The 19,621-nt window shown below is 44.0% G+C and overlaps 1 protein-coding gene across 6 annotated transcripts in view; it reads right to left on the bottom strand.

The window, feature by feature from the left end:
- The window catches only part of LOC105467916 (sorting nexin 29), a 590,024-nt gene that overhangs the window by 534,052 nt on the left and 36,351 nt on the right, over nucleotides 1-19,621 (bottom strand). For 5 of the 6 annotated variants that reach the window (XR_011616096.1, XM_071083656.1, XM_071083659.1 and 2 more), the window contains exon 4: nucleotides 7,321-7,445. Coding sequence is in view for 3 of the 6 variants with exons in the window: in XM_071083656.1 (XP_070939757.1) it covers nucleotides 7,321-7,445 (125 nt within the window). In the remaining 3 variants the exon portion in view is untranslated. Of the gene's footprint in view, nucleotides 1-7,320; nucleotides 7,446-19,621 lie in introns of those variants that run through there. The other variant, XM_071083658.1, reaches the window with a different exon arrangement.

The raw sequence follows: 19,621 nt of genomic DNA, 5'->3' as shown, positions 1-19,621 counted from the left end.
CGGATCACGAGGTCAGGAGATCGAGAGACGATCCCAGCTAACACGGTGAAACCCCGTCTCTACTAAAAAATACAAAAAAATAGCCGGGCGAGGTGGCGGGCGCCTGTAGTCCCAGCTACTCGGGAGGCTGAGGCAGGAGAATGGCGTAAACCCGGGAGGCGGAGCTTGCAGTGAGCTGAGATCCGGCCACTGCACTCCAGCATGGGTGACAGAGCAAGACTCCGTCTCAAAAAAAAATAAAATAAAATAAAAAATAAATAAATAAATAAACAAATAAATAAAAATAAATAAAAAACCAGCACTGGCAAGGCTGTGGAGTTGGCAAGGATGTGGAGAAAATGGACCTCTTGTGCATTGCTCGTGGAAATGCAACATGGTATAGCCACTATGGAAAACCCTCTGATGGTTCCTAAAAAATATTAAACATAGAATTACAACATGATCCAGCATTGTCCTTCTGGGTATACTCCCCAAAGGAACTAAAAGTGGAAAAAACATGTATTTGCATCTTCATATTCATAGCAGTACCATTCACTATAGCCCATAAGTGGAAGACACCCAACTATCATGGGAATAAACAAAATACGGGTTCTACATACCCTCAAAAGTATTATTCAGCCTTTAAAAAGAAGAAAATTCTGGGCTGGGTGTGGTTGCTCACGCCAGTAATCCCAGCACTTTGGGAGGCCGAGGCGGGCAGATCACGAGGTCAAGGGTTCAAGAGCAGCCTGGCCAACACAGTGAAACCCCGTCTCTATTAAAAATAAAAAAAAATAAAAAAAAATTAGCCAGGCATGATGACGCACACCTGTAGTCCCAGCTACTCGGGAGGCTGAGTCAGCAGAATCACTTGACCCAGGAGGCAGAGGTTGTGGTGAGCTGAGATAGCGCTACTTACTGTACTCCAGCAGCCTGGGCAACAGAGCAAGACTCCATCTTTTTTTTTTAAAAAAAAAAAAAGGAAATTCTGACACATATTACAACATGGACGATCTTTGAAGACGTTATGCTAAATAAAGCCAGACACAAAAGAACAAATGTTGCATGATCCCACTGATACAAGGAACCTAAAGTAGTAGAATGCACTGAGGCAGAAAGTAGAATGCTGGCTGCCAGAGGCGGGGGACTGGAGGGAGTGAGTGTTAGTGTTTAATGAATACAGTTTTGGTTTGTAAAAATGGAAAGGTTCTGAGATGAATGGTGGTAAAGATTATTGTATGACATGTGAATGTGCATTAAGTACTCTTATGCTGAACCGTACACTTCAAATGGCTGAAATAGTAAATTTCATTATGTATATTTTACCAATTTTTTTTGTTTTTTTGAGGTGGAGTCTCACTCTGTTGCTCAGGCTGGAGTGCAGTGGCACACTCTCTGCTCATTGGAAGCCCCACTTCCTGGGTTCATGCCATTCTCCTGCCTCAGCCTCCCAAGTAGCTGGGACTACAGGTGCCCACCACCACACCCGGCTAATTTTTTGTATTTTTAGGTGAGACGGGGTTTCACCGTGTTAGCCAGGATGGTCTCGATCTCTCTCTTGACCTCGTGATCCACCTGCCTCGGCCTCCCAAAGTGCTATGATTACAGGCATGAGCCACCACACCCGGCCATATTTTTTTTTTTAAGAGAGAATAGAAGTTTGGCCGGTAGGAGTTTGGGTGAGAGCTGAGGAAGGAAGGTAGTGGAAGGGAAAGAACTGCCAGACTTGAAGAGTTTCAAGACAGTAGAAACCAGGAGAGTTGTTCAAAATACAGGATTGGGCCAGGCACAGTGGCTAATGCCTGTAATCCCAACACTTTGGGAAGCTGAGGCGGGCAGGTCACATGAGGCCAGGAGTTTGAGACCAGCCTAGCCAACATGAGGAAACCCCATCTCTACTAAAAATACAAAAAGTAGGTGGCATGGTGGTACACACCTGTAGTCCCAGCTACACAGGAGGCCGAGGCACGAGAATCACTTGAACCCAGAAGGCAGAGGCTGCAATGAGCTGAGATCGCACCACTGCACTCTAGCCTGGGCGACAGAGCGAGATACCATCTCAAAAAAAAAAAAAAAAAAAAATACAGAACTGAATCATCTAAATTAGTGACAGGCACCAAGCAAGGCACAGGCAGTGGTGCTGAAGGCCCTGCCCCACACAGGACCTGGCATTAGTGCTTTAGCTGCTGAATTGTGGAGAGGTCTCAAGAGTCCCAAGGCAGGGGCGTGGCAAGAGGGGAGCTTGTGGGACTCAGGCCATCATTTATTTGCAAACTGGATGAAAGAATTGTGGTGTCTTACCTGCCACTGTCTGTCACCCCTGGCATACAGCACGGCATAAGAGGTAGAACAGAAACAGACACAGCCAGTAGGGAACAGAGTCCTAGAAGCCAGATCAAGCACTGGATACTTTGTCCCAACTCTACAAGAGACCCACGGAAGAGCTGTAAGTCAATGCAGTTATAGGGAGTAAGTGGGGGAGTGGGATGGTCACGAAAGAAGACCACTCCATGATGTGCAAATTGGGTCAGAGCTGATCAAGACTGAAGGCAGAAAAACACAAGTCGGGGAGAAAGAAGAGAACTCATTGAGGATGGAGGAACCGCAAGTGGCTCAGGGACCCATGTGAGAGACAGAAACAGTGCTCAGCGCAGGACTGGTTTGGGGGCAGAGGGCAGGGAGAAGGAGAAGGCTGGGAGGAAGCCCAGGAGCTGTCCAGGGGACCTGGGTAAAGGGCAGAGCCATTTGCTAAGCAAGAAACACATGAACACATATGGATGAAGATCAGAATTCAGTCTTGGAGACTGACAAGCCCATGCTGTACACCAAATAGAGACATTCAAGAGACAGAGTTTAAGGAAGTGCTCTGGGCTGCGGGCATGACTAAGAATAACAGGCACATACAGAGCAACTTCACCAAGGAATCCAAACAGTATATGTGGAAACAAGAGCCAACAATGAATCCAAGGATGAATAATATTTGAGGGTACAGAAGTGATATGCCAAGAACAATCAGAAAAGAAGAAGAAAGCATGCCAAGAGGCTATAGCATCGCAGAAAGCAAGGGAAGGCAGTGTTTCAAAGTCAGAGGATCCTCAATGCCCAAGGCTGCTGAACAGACAGGGAAGATTAGACTTAAATTTTACAGGCAACTCAGCAACAGAAACTGTGTCTCTGGTATATTCTGAATGGCGCCAATCACCTTGTAATTGACTGCCAACCTATAACCTGATGCCGATATATCACTGATTAAAAGAACATCAAATTCCAGCTGGGCATAGTGGCTCACACCTGTAATCCCAGCACTTTGGAAGGCCAAGGCGGGCAGATCACTTGAGGTCAGGAGATTGAGGCCAACCTGGCCAACATGGTGAAACGCCGTCTCTACTAAAATTACAAAAATTAGCCAGGCGTGGTGGCAGGCACCTGTAATCCCAGCTACTCAGGAGGCTGAGGCTAAAGAATCACTTGCACCCGGGAGGCAGAGGTTGCAGTGAGCAGAGATCATGCCACTGCACTCCAGCCTGGGCAACACAGTGAGACTCCTTCTCCAAAAAAAAAAAAAACAAATTCCAAGGTCATGCATCAAACGCCAATAATGGCAGTGGTCCTTTCTCCTTTCCCAAGTGGAATGGAAAATAATTCATTTTTCCATACTGTATTCTGTACTGGCTACTTGGGTTTCCAGTGGCTACAACGACAGCAAGCCAAGTCTGTGTAGAGCTCTGGGTCACTTTTAATTAATTTTTGCTTTGTTCCTCAAAAATTAATCACTTTCCCTGTAGTATGCTGGAGTGATCCTGGTATATGGTACCTCAGGAACCACGAAATACAGTACTGCACACGATGAATAAAGCCTTCCTTCCAACCAAGATGTATTTGTTTATTGAACATAATTTTATTGAAGAACTGTGTAGTGGCAGACACTATGCTAGGAGTCAAGAGAAAGCAAACAGACAGGGTATCCTGCCTTCACAAAGCATGCTACGTCGTGGGATATACAGAAAACTGAATATGGTGTGATGATGAGAGGGTAAAGTGGAATCTCCTGTCCTTTGTTCTGTAAGACAAAGGCAGGCAAATTTTTCTTTTCTTTCTTTTTTTTTTTTTTTTTTTTTTTTAGAGATGGAGCCTCGCCCTTTCTCCCAGATTGCATGATCTCGGCTCACTGCAACCTCAGCCTCCCAGGCTCAAATAATTCTCCTGCCTCAGCCTCCCAAGTAGCTGGGATTACAAGTGGGCACCACCACGCCCGGCTAATGAGCTAAGCTGGTTTGGTCTTTTCCCTGCTTCTCATTTGCAGGAGGCTGCTCAGCACATCCTCATCAGCAGAAAACAGCCAGAGACTGCCCTTTCATTCATCTCCCCACCATGCAGGTATAGCACTCACACCAAGACAGAGAGGGGCGGCCAGAACCAGAATGCTGGAGATGCCTTGCAAATGTGTTGGTGGTTCTTTGATTACCAGGGCCAAGCAACAGAAAGGTAAGAATTCTAGTCCTGGTGGCAACAAAAAGAGCCATTCTTTGTGGCCAAAAGGTCAGCGCCTTAAGCAGGAATGAGATGGAGGAAGAGGTTCAAAGTTGAAAGGGTGGTGGGAGAGGAGGGTAAGTGGTTAAACATTTATTAGGTGTGAGGAACTAAAGCAGCTGCTTCAAATGAGGTTCTCACTGAATCCCCCTGACAAACCCTGAAGCTAGGGGAGACTATCAAGACTATCAGACTATCGCCTTTACAGGTGAAAAAAACGAAGGCTCAGAGAGAACTTTCCCGAGGCCATTCAGACTCACCCTTGCAGTCTGACTTCAAAGCCAAGGTTGCCTCTGCCTTACCCGGCAGCTGCCCTCGGTTGGATGGAAGTGGACCAAGAACCTCCCGGCTTACTCACACCAATTCCTCTAAGGTCATTCCTCCAAAGGCAGATGAGATATAAACAAGAAGTGTGAGGGCCCAGGAATCCTGAGGGCAGGCGGCTCTGGAAAAAGCTAAATCCCTGCAAAGCTCCTCACCTAGCCTGTAACACCAAGTCACTCACACACAGGGACTCAGGGAGGCGTCGTCCTGGAGACGGGAAGCTGCAGAGACATAATCCAGGACACAGGTGGCGGCCAAAGTCATTGGCAGTGATTTCTACGAGGACTGAAGTAGTCCTTGATGCTGACTTTTCTCAGACTGGATCCCTCCCTCCCTGGCTTTTGAAGGAGCACAGAAGCATGACAGAAAATTCAACAGGGACAGGAATCCCTTTTGTTTTGTTTTGTTTTGTTTTTTTGAGACGAGTCTCGCTCTGTCACCCAGGCTGGAGTGCAGTGGCGCGATCTCGGCTCACTGCAACCTCCGCCTCCCGGGTTCAAGCGACTCTAAATGTGAGCCACGGTGGCTGGCTCCAACAGATCTTTTTTTAAAAAAAATTATTAAAATTATTTTATTGATACGTAATATTTGTACATATTTATAGGGTACCTGTGATATTCTGATACATGCCTAGAATGTGTATGACTTTCAACAGATCTTTGCTTCTTTTTTTCTTTCTTTAGGCCGTCTCCAGGGGCTAGAGTAGGCTCAGAGAGGCTCCTAGATCTTTGCTTCATTTCTGAAAATGAGTAACTGGTGAAATAAACAAGAAACAAAGATCTAGGAGCCTGAGCTTATGCTAGCCCCGGGAGACTGCCCAAAGAAAGAAAAAAAAAAAAAGCAAAGATCTGTTGAAAGTCATTACACATTCTAGGCATGTATCAAAATATCACAAGTACCAAGGCCGGGCACAGTGGCTCACACCTATAATCCCAGCACTTTGGGAGCCCAAGGTGAGCAGATCACAAGGTCAGGAGTTCGAGACCAGCCTGGCCAACATGGTGAAACCCTGTCTCTACTAAAAATACAAAAATTAGCAAGGCATGGTGGCGGGCACCTGTAATCCCAGCTGCTTGGGAGGCTGAGGCAGGAGAATCGCTTGAACCCCGGAGGCAGAGGTTGCAGTGAGCCAAGATGTTGCCATTGCACTCCAGCTTGGGCAACAAGAGCAAGACTCCGTCTCAAAAAAAAAAAAAACACAGGTACTTCATACAAATGTACAAATATTATGTACCAATAAAATAATCTTAATAATTAAAAAAAAAAAAAGAACTGCTGGAGCCAGGCACGGTGTCTCACATTTGTAATCCCAGCTAGTTGGCAGGCTGAGGTGAGAGGATCACTTGAGCCCAGGAGTTTGAGACCAGCCTGGTCAACAGAACAAGATCTCTGTCTCTATAAAAGTTTAAAAACCAGCCAGGCATGGTGGTGCAAGCCTGCAGTCCCAGCTATTTCAGAGGCTCAGACAAGGGGATCACTTGAGCCTAGGAGTTCCAGGCTTCAGTGAGCCATGATCACAGCACTGTACTTCAGCCTGGGTAACAGAGCAAGACCCCAACTCTAAAAAACTAAATAAATACATAGAAGGGCTGAGAAAAAAAGGAAGGATGACACAGCAACATGAAGGAGAGGGAAAGACTAAGGATTCTGTTAGCAGAGAATTTCCACACACCGCCACCAAATGCAACAAGGTCGAACGTTTGGCTGTGAAAGGGGAACCAGCAAAAGACAACACATTTTACTCAGCAATGACACCAACATAGTGATAACAAAGATTCCTGGATTCCCAGCAGCAGCCGCGGCCAGGGCTGGAACTGAAAGCTCAGGGGAGCAGGAGACCACCGGACATTTGTTACATGACATGATCCACTTCCAGGTTCAGCTCCAAAGCAGATCACTGTGAACAGCTTCCTCATCTGTACAGTGGCAGTAATAACAGTCCTGCTACTCACAGGGCTCTCGAAGAATGGAATGAGTTAATTTACATCAAAGTGCAAGTCTTGCACAAAGTACTAAGCGTTAATAGTTATTATTTAGCATTATGCTTGTCATTCACATGGAAATGTTTTTCCAACATTAAATTGGAAGATAACAGAACCTCTGGGGTTTCTGTTGCTGGTGCTGACGACATTTAATTATGAAATGCCATGCTATCCTCAGTCATCAAATTAAAACAGATTATTAATTTCCCAGCAACCAGGACGCCACACTGGTGAAATAAACCAGTGTGCTGCAGGGCCCCAAACCCAGAGGAGACTGTACCATGTGGCTCTGAGAATTCTGCGCAAAAGATGATTTCATTTAAATTAAGATGCCAGACAACACCATTACGTTTTGACTACTATTAAGACATGGATTTCTGTGCGCACATACCACCCCACCAAGTCCTACTCGATGACTGCCCTGCCTACTATTAAAAAACAAATAAAAAGAAAAAGAACAGAAGGAAGACAAGCTCCTCCAAGCTATGGCCAGGCAGAGCGGTACCTGTTTCAGTTTTGCTGGCAAAGCCTGCTGCCTGCTTGATCGCTGCTGCCGTGAGTGCCAGTCCTCGACTCCTCTTCAAGCCATGCTGCAGGACGGCTTCAAACTGGGCACACAGACAGGTGACCCTGTGAGAGAACCAATGACTCATCAGTCCCCCCAGAAAAGGGAGTAGCAACTAGGGCAGCCCCAGCATCTCCAGGAAGTGAGTAAGCTGCCAGGTGTAAACCTCAACGTGAAAGCAGACAGGAGACACCTGGATTTGCAGGCTGGGTAACTGACCTGCGCCACTCCACACACCTCCTGTATATGATGTTCATTTCACAGAGCTCAGGATGCCCAGCACAGTCTACCCATATGCATCAGACGGGCACAGTAACAATTCACAAGGAACATGGGAACAGGGACGAGTGCCAGCTGGCAGGGGTGCAGAGGGGGACAAGTTAAAACCCAATCAGTTCCGTGTGGGGAGCGGTTGGATGTTAATTGCATCCAATTCACAAGTTTTAACTCTAATTCATATTACATGTAGTTTAAGGAACAAGATTATGTTTTTGGAGACTGAATTCACCAGGCTGCCAAATTGGAAACATTGTGTAATTTCATGGCCTGTTACATGCTCTGAAAAAAATATATGAATTCTGAGTCTCATTCTTTATTCTGTTATATGAGATTACATGCTCTAAAAATAATAATAATATGAATTCTGATTCTTGTTCTTTATTCTGTTGTAAGAACATTGTGAACTCAGATCGTGAGTTGATGGAATTTTCAATTAAGTTACAATTACTGTGCATTTAATTGAATTTGTTTCTCAATAACCAGAGAAATAGGAGATTCAGGAACAAAGAGATGAGGTCACAGCAACTGCACTTGATCTTAGCAATCTTCTCAGGGCTCCTGAGCCTCTGCCCAATTGGGTCTGTGGACTTCTGAGCCCTTTCCATTCACTCATGCAACAAATGTTAAGAAATTCTGAATGTCTGCCATATGCCGGCACTGTTCTAGGCTCTGAGGAGATGATGGTGGGAGTGAGACAGGCAAGGTTTCTGCCTCACTCATGTGCATGTTTCTAGCAAAGGGAGATACACAAATAAGTTAACGAGACCATTTCAGTTAATCAGAACTTAGAAGAAAATAAGACAGGATGAGATGGCAGGTGGTGATGGGGCAAGGACAGTCTTAGAATCTGTGGGCTGAATGAAGGTAGCCTTGGAATTACGAGCTGGATATGACAAGGGCAGCAGGCTGGAAAGATAGGTGCTCCACCCATCCCAACACCCATGGTAACAATACTCCAGGTGTTTATCACTCTGTGCGTAGTAAAATATTTTCATACCCATTATTTTACTCTTCTCATCAACACTATATAGATGAGGCAGGTATTATTATCTCCATTTTACACTTGAAGAAGCTGAGGCTAAGGACATTTAAGTGACCTCCTGAAAACTGCATAATAAGCAGCAACATCCGTACCTGAACCCCATCCTCGTAAGCTGATCTAATGTAGTTTCCTCCATCCCCCATATCACCAAGACGAACATCCTTTATTCTAAGATAAAAGTCCTCTAGCTCCCTTACTGAATCTTCACTCGTCATTCTGTCTACGCCATACAACCCTAACACAGCATCAGCAAATCCACAGCATTCATGCCTTTCCATTGTATTCTATACCCATGACAGACATCCTAATCGATCCCAGCATTGTAGGCCACCACTAGCAGATGACCAAAGCTGGCCCTCCACAGAAGGAAGCCTATTAGGCATCACAAATCTGATACTGCCCCTCAACCACACTGCTTGGTTTTCACCTTCTATCTTATTTTTGCTGGATCCCTGGCACCGAGCTCAGTACCTGGTACACAGTGTGTGCCCCACAAATGTTTTTCCAGTGGGTAAGTAGTAGGTAAATGAATGATTAGCCTTGAACCAAAGATCCCAGAATACTCCCCCACATTGAAACAAGCCTCTTTGCTGGGCAGATAACACTCTTAATTATTATAGATGTGCATACGCTAGTCTCTGTACACACAGGCACTTTTTTTTTTTTTTTTGAGATGAAGTTTTGTTCTTGTTGCCCAGGCTGGAGTACAATGGCACAATCTCAGCTCACTGCAACCTCCGCCTCCCAGGTCCAAGCGATTCTCCTGCCTCAGCCTCCCATGTAGCTGGGATTACAGGTGCCCTCCATCACACCTGGCTAATGTTTGTATTTTAGTAGAGATGGGGTTTCGCCATGTTGGCCAGGCTGGTCTCCAACTCCTGATCTCAGGTGATCCGCCCGCCTTGGCCTCTCAAAGTGCTGGGGTTACAGGTATGAACCACTGTGTCCAGCCTCATAGGCACATATTTTAAGGCTTCCTCAAAGCTGGGACATCCACCAAAACTCTCTAAATACCACAGAAACCAAAACCATGGCACAGAGCAACATTGACCCAGATCAGGCATCTGTCTCAGAAAGAGAGAAAAAAACAAAAACAAAAACAAAAAAACTCTGGGGTGTGTTGAGAGTTCTCTGTAATTAACCAAAGCCTCTATCTTTAAAAGAATCTTCTGCAAATACAGCAATCAACTCAACAATTGCTATCCGTTTGCTTAGTTCCAATGCACAAGTCAGTAACTGCCCAGCCAGCTCTAGATAAAACTAGGGCCCTAAGAGGAATGGAATGCAGGTGAACTGCACAAACCCAGTCCCCAAGGTTTGGATTACATCATCAGTACTGTGTCACAGAGGCACACAGGTCACAACTAACCTAACACTGCGTGAATACCCAGGTGGATGCTAGTCCTATAATTAGATCATTATGATGCCTTCCTTGCCAAAGGCCGTTTTAGTTAACACCCTCCCCATATGCCCTTTCCACCTCCTGAGCACGTATCTACTGGTCATTCAAGACAGACTTTGGCTGGGCGTGATGGCTCACACTTGTAATCCCAGCACTTTGGAAGGCCAAGGCGGGGGTGGATCAACTGGGGTCAGGAGTTCGAGACCAACCTGGCCAACATGGTGAAACTCCATTTCTACTTAAAAAAAATACAAAAAAATGAGCTGGGTGTGGTGGCACATGCTTATAATCCCAGCTACTCTGGAGGCTGAGGCAGGAGAATCACATGAATCTAGGAGGCGGAGGCTGCAGTGAGCCGAGATCGTGCCATTGTATTCTAGCCTGGGCAATAAGAGCGAAACTCAGTCTCAAAAGAAAAAAACAAGACTTAGCTCACGTATTCTCTCCTCCAGGAAGCCTTTCTGAATGTTTCCTCATTCTGAGTTTCTTTCTACTGCAGCACTCGCCACTCTTCTGTTAATGGTCTGATTTCCAGGGCTGCCTGCTCTTGCTAACTGTGAGCTTCCGTGCACTTAGCACCACGCCTGGTTGCTATAGAGAATGTGACCGACACGGTCTCTCCAGTCGGGGAACTCAAGATTATGAACATGATGTACATTTTGGTGGGAGATGCATCTCAGGAGATTTCGTGTAATTTGTCATTCAAATCCAGATCAGTTAAAACTAGGGAATCAAGTAGAACACACCTGTCTAAGCACAGGAATCCACTCTTTAGCTTCTGATGGGCACATCTTGGACGTACCAACTGATAACTATATCATACACTAGGTCACACTAAGGCTTTCCACTGCTTCCCATCTTATATGGGAAGCAGTAGATGATAATTCCCAAAAAATGAAAGGGGCACTAGCTTTAGTACAGTTCTTTATTTTCTTTTTCTTTTTTTTTTTTTTTTGAGGCAGGGTCTGGCTCTGTTGTTGCCCAGGCTGGAGTGTGGCAGTGTGATCATGGCTCACTGCAGCCTCAACCTCCCCCAAACAATCCTCCCACCTCAGCTGACCAAGTAACTGAGGCTACAGGCATGCACTACCATGCGCAGCTCCCTTTTTTTTTTTTTTTTTAAAGACAGAGTCTCACTTTGTTGAGAAGGCTGGAGGTACCCAGAATACTCTGTGCTGCAGACACTCCGGCTTCACTGCAGACGTCAGCTGCCTCCTTGCCATTTTATCTCACCAAACTTCCATTCCAAGGTAATGAACTAGGAATAGTATTTTCAATAAGCGGGTCACTTAACAACAGTGAATATTTTAATTTTTTAAAAAGCACCAGTCAGGTGGGGCGCAGTAGCTCACATCTATGATCCCAGCACTTTGGGAGGCCAAGGCAGGCGGACCACTTGAGGTCAGGAGTTCAAGACCAGCCTGGCCAACATGGTGAAATCTCATCTCTACTAAAAACACAAAAATTAGTTGGGCGTTACGGCGGGCACCTGTAATTCCAGCTACTGGGGAGGCTGAAGCAGGAGAATTCCTTGAACCCAGGGGGCATAGGTTGCAGTGTGAGCCGAGATCACACCACTGCACTCCACCTTGGGCAACAGAGAGAGACTCAGTCTCAAAAAAAAAAAAAAAAGGAATAAGGTACTGATCCATGCTACAACATGGAAGAACCTTGAAAATATTATGCTAGAGGAAGGAAGCCAGACCCAAAACACCACACATTGTAAATTCCATGAAACGTCTAAGAATGGTAAATACAGACAGTCCTCAACATAACCATGGTTCAATTTATGATTTTTTGACTCTACGACAGGATTATCAGGACATAACCCCATCATAAGTCAAGGAACATTTGGATATAGAAACAGAAAGTCATTTAATTAGTGCTTCTCTAAGGCTGGGGTTGAAATTAGGGATTGTTAACTAGCACAAGGGAATTTGGGGGGATAATGGAAATGCTCTAAAACTGAATTGTCATGATGGTTGCACAACTCTATAAATGTATTAAAAAGCACAAAAATCAGCTGGGCACAGTGGATCACACCTGTAATCCCAACACTTTGGAAGGCTGAGGTGGGCGGATCACCTGAGGTCAGCAGTTCGAGACCAGCCTGGCCAACATGGTGAAACTCCCTCTCTATTAAAAATACAAAAATTAGCCAGGCGTGGTGGCAGGCCCCTGTAATCCCAGCTACTCCGGAGGCTGAGACTGGAGAATCGCTTGAACCCGGCATTCAGTGAGCCAAGATGGTGCCACTGTACTCCAGCCTGGGCAACAGCAGCGAAACTCTGCCTCAAAGAAAAGAAAAAAAAGCACAAAAATCACTGAATTAAAAGAAAAAAAAATCACTGAATTGTATACTTACAATTTTAATGGCATATAAACTAGACCTCAATAAAGCTGTTTTAAAAAAAAAAAAAAACTTCCTCCCCAGGTGCTCAGTAAAAGTGTGACAAAGTAGCAAAAGAGTTGTGAATGGAAAATGAAGTAACTTCCTTCTGCTGCATTTAAAACTGTCCACCAACATCAGCACAGCTGGACACTGCACCCGCTCAACCCGTTTTCTGTTAAGATTCAGCAAGCGTTTGTTTTCATTAGCTTTGTCTTATCTTTTTTTTTTTTTTTTTTTTTTTTTTTTTTGAGATGGAGCCTCACTCTGTTCCCCAGGCTGGAGTGCAGTGACGTGATCTTGGCTCACTGTAACCTCCGCCTCCCAGGTTCAAGATTCTCCTGCCTCAGCCTCTGGAGTAGCTAGGATTACAGGCACGTGCCACCATGCCTGGCCAATTTTTTCGTATTTTTAGTAGAGACAGGGTTTTACCATGTTGGCCAGGCTGATCTCGAACTCCTGACCTCAAGTGATTTGCCCACCTTGGCCTTCCAAAGTGCTAGGATTACAGAAGTGAGACACGAAGCACAGCCTGTCCTATATTTCAAGACTGCTTAATCTGCCACACTCATCTAGTAAAAGATTCCTAAGAATCCTATACTTCTGCATGGCAAATATTAGAACAACAGGATCAGCTATGAATGCTGAATTTTTATAAACTGCATCAAATTAACCTTGTAACAAAAGGACCTATTTACTTGATACTTTTTTTTTTTTGAGTCAGAGTCTCGCTATGTTGCCCAAGCTGAAGTGCAGTGGCACGATCTCGGCTCACTGACCTCTGTCTCCTGAGTTCAAGCAATTGTCCTGACCCAGCCTCCCAAGTAGCTGGGATTACAGGTGCGCGCCACCACGCCCAGCTAATTTTTTTTAATTTTTTTGTAGAGATCGGGTTTCATTGTGTTGGCCAGGCTGATCTCGAACTCCTGACTTGTGAGCCGCCAGCCCCAGCCTCCCAAAGTGCTGGGATTCCAGGTGTGAGCCACCGTGCCTGGCAATTCTTTTACTATGTTACAGCTTTACTGGAGCCTTTTTGAGAAAACCAAGTCCAGTCATGAAAATGGACTAGATTATCCTCATTTGTAAAATTCCAATGTTAGCTGGAATGGAGTCTGCTGTACCAATGAAAATCATTCAGTCAACAGTATGAGCCGTATCTCAGATTGAAGACAGTAAGTACAAGGCCATTACATGACAATCATTTGAAATGGGCCATGAGGCCAGGTTCAGTGGCTCACACCTGTAATCTCAGCACTTTGGGAGGCCGAGACAGGAAGATCACCTGAGGTCAGAAGTTCCAGACCAGCCTGGCCAACATGGCAAAACCCCATCTCTACTAAAAATACAAAAATTAGCTGGGCATGGTGGCGAGCGCCTATAATCCCAGCTACTCAGGAGGCTGAGACAGGATAATCGCTTGAACCCAGGAGGCAGAGGTTGCAGTGAACTGAGATGGCACCACTGCACTCCAGGCTGGGCAACGGAGTGATACTCTGTCTCAAAAAAAAAAAAAGAAAAGAAAAGAAAACAAAAAAGAAGAAGAAATGGGCCATGAGCTATATTTATGTTTAATTAACTTTTCAAAAAGATTTACATCCTTAATCCATGAATTTCAGTAGCAGAAATCAATCCTAGACTATAATCTACAAATCAGATAAAAATCTAAGAATAGGTGGGGCGCAGTGGCTTACACCTGCAATCCTAGCAATTTGGGAGGCCGAGGGGGGCAGATCACTTGAGGCCAGGAGTTTGAAACCAGCCTGGGCAACAAAGCAAAACCTTGTCTCTATCCTAAAAAATAAATAAATAAATAAATAAATAAATAAATAAATAAATTTTTTAAAGAGTTAAGATTTCAGGCACAGTGGCCTGAAACCCTGTCTCTACAAAAAATAAAAAAATTAGCCCTGGGTGTGGCTGTGCATGCCTGTAGTCCCAGCTACTCAGGAAGCTGAGACAGGAGGGTTTCTTGAGCCCAGGAAGTGGAGGCTACGGTGAGCCAGGATCACACCAATGCACTTTAGCATGGGTGACAGAGCAAGACCTTGTCTTTAAAAAAAAAAAAAAGTTAGAAACTGCCTAAATATTTAACACTTGGGAAACTGGTTAGATAAACAATACCTATTTAGGTCTTAAAAATGCTTACCAAGAGCTTATACTGATAAGTCAATATCTTTATAACATAAGATGAAAAATAAGCAGGATAGGGAACTGTATGTTAAGTATGCTCTCAGTTGTGCTTAAAAAAAACAATACAGGTCAGGCGCAGTAGCTCACACCTGTAATCCCAGCACTTTGGGAGGCCAAGGCAGGCGGATCACCCGAGGTCAGGAGTTTGAGACCAGCCTGATTAAAATGGTGAAATCCCATTTCTACTAAAAATACAAAAAAAAAAGTCGGGTGTGGTGGCGCCCACCTGTAATCCCAGCCACTTGGGAGGCTGAGGCAGGAGAAACACTTGAACCCGGGAAGTGGAGATTGCAGTGAGCCAAGACTGCACCACTGCACTTCAGCCTGGGTGACAGAGCAACATTCTGTCCCCAAAAAGTAAATAAATAAAAAGAATTATTAGAACTGTAACTTGGAGGCCGGGTGTGGTGGCTCACGCCTGTAATGCCAGCACTTTGGGAGGCCGAGGCAGGCGGATCACGAGGTCAGGAGATCATCCTGGCTAACATGGTGAAACCCCGTCTCTACTAAAAATACAAAAAATTAGCCAGGTGTGGTGGCGGGTGCCTGTAGTCCCAGCTACTTGGGAGGCTGAGGCAGGAGAATGCTATGAACCTGGGAGGCGGACCTTACAGTGAGCCAAGATCGCGTCACTGCACTTCAACCTAGGCAACAGACCAAGGCTCCGTCTCAAAAAAAAAAAAAAGCCGGGCATGGTGGCTCACACCTGTAATCCCAGCACTTTGGGAGGCTGAGGCGGGCGGATCACAAGGTCAGGAGATCGAGACCATCCTGGCCAACACAGTGAAACTCCATCTCTACTAAAATACAAAAATTAGCCGGGCATGGTGGCATGTGCCTGTAATCCCAGCTACTCAGGAGGCTGAGGCAGGAGAATCGCTTGAACCAGGGAGTTGCAATGAGCTAAGATCACACCATGGCACTCCAGTCTGGCGACAGAGTGAGACACTGTCTCCAAAAGAACTATACCTTGGAAATGTTTCAACGCAGGAGTACCAAGAGAAAAAATAAAAATGCAGAGCATTATGTATGATTCCATTTTTGTAAAACAATGGCAATAAAGGCTATATATGTGTGTATATATATACATGGCTATTTTATTTGTAAATAATTGTGTAAGCATGGGAAAATATAGAACAAATAATTCTTGGTCATTAACATAAGCAACCCAAAGGGAAGGAGAACATATAGGACAGAAAAAAAGGGACCCTCCCCCTCTCCCCAAAATAAAATAGTTGATCAAAAAGTAAAAAAAAAATTCATGCTTGGCAACAGTGATAACTCACAAGGCAGCAGTTTTCAAGGTACCATAAGTGTGAAGGTTTGAGAATAGCAGAAAGGTATATACAAAGAATCAAATTAATCTTTGTACAGAGGAACCAGAAAATGGAAAAATAACCTATCTTTAAATGGTAAATCATAATTTCTGATGATTTTCTTTTTCTTTTCTTTTTTTTTTTTTTGAGATGGAGTTTCATTCTTGTCGCCCAGGCTGGAGTGTAATGGTGTGATCTCGGCTCACCACAACCTCTGCCTCCCGGATTCAAGCAATTCTTCTGCCTCAACCTCCCGGGTTCAAGGAATTCTTCTGCCTCAGCCTCCCAAGAAGCTAGGATTACAGGCATGCGCCACCACCCAGCTGATTTCATATTTTTAGTAGAGACGGGGTTTCTCCACGTCGGTCAGGTGGGTCTCGAACTCCCAACCTCAGGTGATCTGCACACCTCGGCCTTCCAAAGTGCTCGGATTACAAGCATGAGCCACCACGCCTGGCTCTGATAATTCTCAAATGTTACTAATATAAACAATAATTGTCCGCCCTGGCATAGACAGATCTCCAGCTCTTGGTCTAGATGCAAATGCTGCCTGGATGCTCTTGGCAGATGAGGAATGTCAAAATCAGGCACAGGTGCTGGCACTGAGAAGGAATCTGCTGAAGGAGCCGGTAAATCAAAAGGGAAAAAGGGAGTGGAGAAAAACAAGAGCCCCTGGATACAGACATGAATAAATGAGAAACGAAAAATCACATGAAGCCAATTGCCAACGGGATCTCCAAGTCTGATCAAAGTCCACAGTGTGGGAGAACAAAAAATTCAAATCAAAAGCTTGCTTTAAAAAAATAAGAACTCAGTCAGGCACAGTGGCATGTACCTAGAGTCCCAGCTATTTGGGAGTTTGAGGAGGGAGGATCACTTGAGGCCAGGAGTTCAAAGCCAGCCTGGGCAATATAATGAGATCCATCTTTAAAAACATTTTCTTAATAAATAAAAATAAAATAAAGGCCAGGCACGGTGGCTCATGCCTGTAATCCTAGCACTTTGGGAGGATGAAGCAGGTAGACTGCCTGAGCTCAGGAGTTCAAGACCAGCCTGGGCAACACGGTGAAACCCTGTCTCTACAAAAATATAAAACAAAAAAAATTAGCCGGATATGGCGGTGCGTACCTGTAATCCCAGCTACTCGGGAGGCTGAGACAGAGAATCCCTTCAACCTGGGAGGCAGAGGTTGCAGTGAGCCAAGATCATGCCACTGCACTCCAGGCTGGGCAACAGAGCGGGACTCCATCTCAAAATTAAATACATAAATAATAAATAAAAATAAAAAATTTAAAAACCAATATATATTTATTTTCATTCCTGCTTTCTGGCCAGCAGTGCATGAGACCACCCTTTTCTCCTCTGTCTTGCTAAAAAATATATATATATATATATAGCTAATTGTATATTATATATAAATATAAATACATATAAAAATATATATATATAGCTAATTATATATTATATATAAATATAAATACATATAAAAATATATATATAGCTAATTATATATTATATATAAATATAAATACATATAAAAATATATATATATAGCTAATTATATATTATATATAAATATAAATACATATAAAAATATATATATAGCTAATTATATATTATATATAAATATAAATACATATAAAAATATATATATATAGCTAATTATATATTATATATAAATATAAATACATATAAAAATATATATATATAGCTAATTATATATTATATATAAATATAAATACATATAAAAATATATATATAGCTAATTATATATTATATATAAATATAAATACATATAATATATATATATATATATATTTTTTTTTTTTTTTTTTCCAGTAGAGACGGGATTTCACCACATTGACCAGGCGGTCTCGAACTCCTGGCCTCAAGCAATCTACCCCCCTCAGCCTCCCAAAGTGCTGGGATTGGAGGCATGAGCCACCGTGCCTGGCCACTAACAATAATCTTGACTGTTGTTTTGAGATTTTGTCAGTCTGGTGGGTGAAAAGTAGGCAGCTCACTGTTGCTTTAATTTGCATTTCCTTGACTACTAGTGAATTTCGGTGTCTTTTTTTCCCTAATATATGTTTGCTGGCTATTTGGCTTTGCCATTTTGAGCAAAGCTTCCATAGTAGAGCCATGGCATTATTTCTCAGCCTCCACATTCGGGTAATCACTGAATCTCATCAAGGCTCAGTCCTGAACCTCAATCCTTCTGTCTCTTCCCCAGTCCCCGCTTCACTCAGCCCTCCAACCCTGGATCTCCCAGACTCCGTCTCACCCCACCCACCTCCACCCACCCCAACCCATGCATCCTGGGCAGAAGCTATCTCCCTGAAATGCAAATCTGACTGTGTCATTTTCTTTCTTTCTTTTTTACCAACTGGCACCACACCATGCTATGGGTTCACAGTATATGACATGATTTTAGGGGAACACAGATAAACATTTATATGTGTCAGGAAAAAATATAACCAGACCCAGACCACAGTAGACAGTGCCTTAGAATTCCACTTCAAGCCAACCTCTGGCTCAGATGGAACACAGAAATGGCAAAAATGGTGAAAATGGTACATGATGGCCTAAGTTTAAGAAATAATGCCCTGACAGGCACGGTGGCTCACACCTGTAATCTCAGCACTTTGGGAGGCTGAGGCAGGCAGATCACAAGGTCAGGAGTTTGAGACCAGCCTGGCCAACATGGTGAAACCCTATCTCTACAAAAAATACAAAAATTAGCCAGGCATGGTGGCGGGCGCCTCTCCGGAGGCGGAGGCAGGAGAATCGCTTGAACCTTGGAGGCGGAGGTTGCAGTGAGCCAAGATTGCGTCATTGTACTCTAGCCTGATCAACAAAAGCAAAACTCTGTCTCAAAAATAAAAAAAGAAATAATGCCCTAACTGATGGCATTCAAATACTTCCCTGCTGACTTCCCACCTGTCTCCCAAACCAAACAACACTCATCCACACACCCCACCATTGTGCCCCACATCCCTGCACCTTCACATCTGCTATTCCCTCTGCCTAAAATTCCTATCCCACCTATCTGACCACTAACAACCCTGGTGTCACCTCTATGACAACTAATATTCATTACAGGTCACCATAATTGTCCACAATTTACATGTCCAACTCCCAGATTCAATTTTGAATTTCTTGAAGACAGCAACCATCTCATCCAATTTGCATCGCCAATGCCAACATAGTGCTCTACAAATAAATACCCGTTGAATGAAGGAATTAATGAGGCAATCCTTCCAGCCTTCAGTTACTAGTAATTGTCAAAAAACACAGGTATGTCTAATCATTAGAAAAAAAGTGTATTGAGTTTATTACGTTCTTACTGGGTGTCCCAAGCAAATATTATTACAGCTAATCCTGACTATAACCCTAGGAAGTGAGTATCATTATTATCATCTGATTTTCCAGATGGTGCATGAGAGGCTTAAAGGAGCTAGGTCAGTCCAAAATTACACAGCTAGTAACTGGTGATTTGTGGCTGAAGTAAGCATGAAGGTAAGTATGTCTGACACCAAAGCTCACACCCCATGCTCACCACGTCTCCCCACTGTCAGGTTCATGACAATGATGATGATGGTGCTAACATATTGTTTACTATG

Source organism: Macaca nemestrina, chromosome 18, assembly GCF_043159975.1.
Source record: "Macaca nemestrina isolate mMacNem1 chromosome 18, mMacNem.hap1, whole genome shotgun sequence".
Classification (NCBI taxonomy): Eukaryota; Metazoa; Chordata; class Mammalia; order Primates; family Cercopithecidae; genus Macaca; species Macaca nemestrina.
Note: the sequence above shows the minus strand (reverse complement) of the source record. Positions and strands in the feature narration are given on the sequence as shown.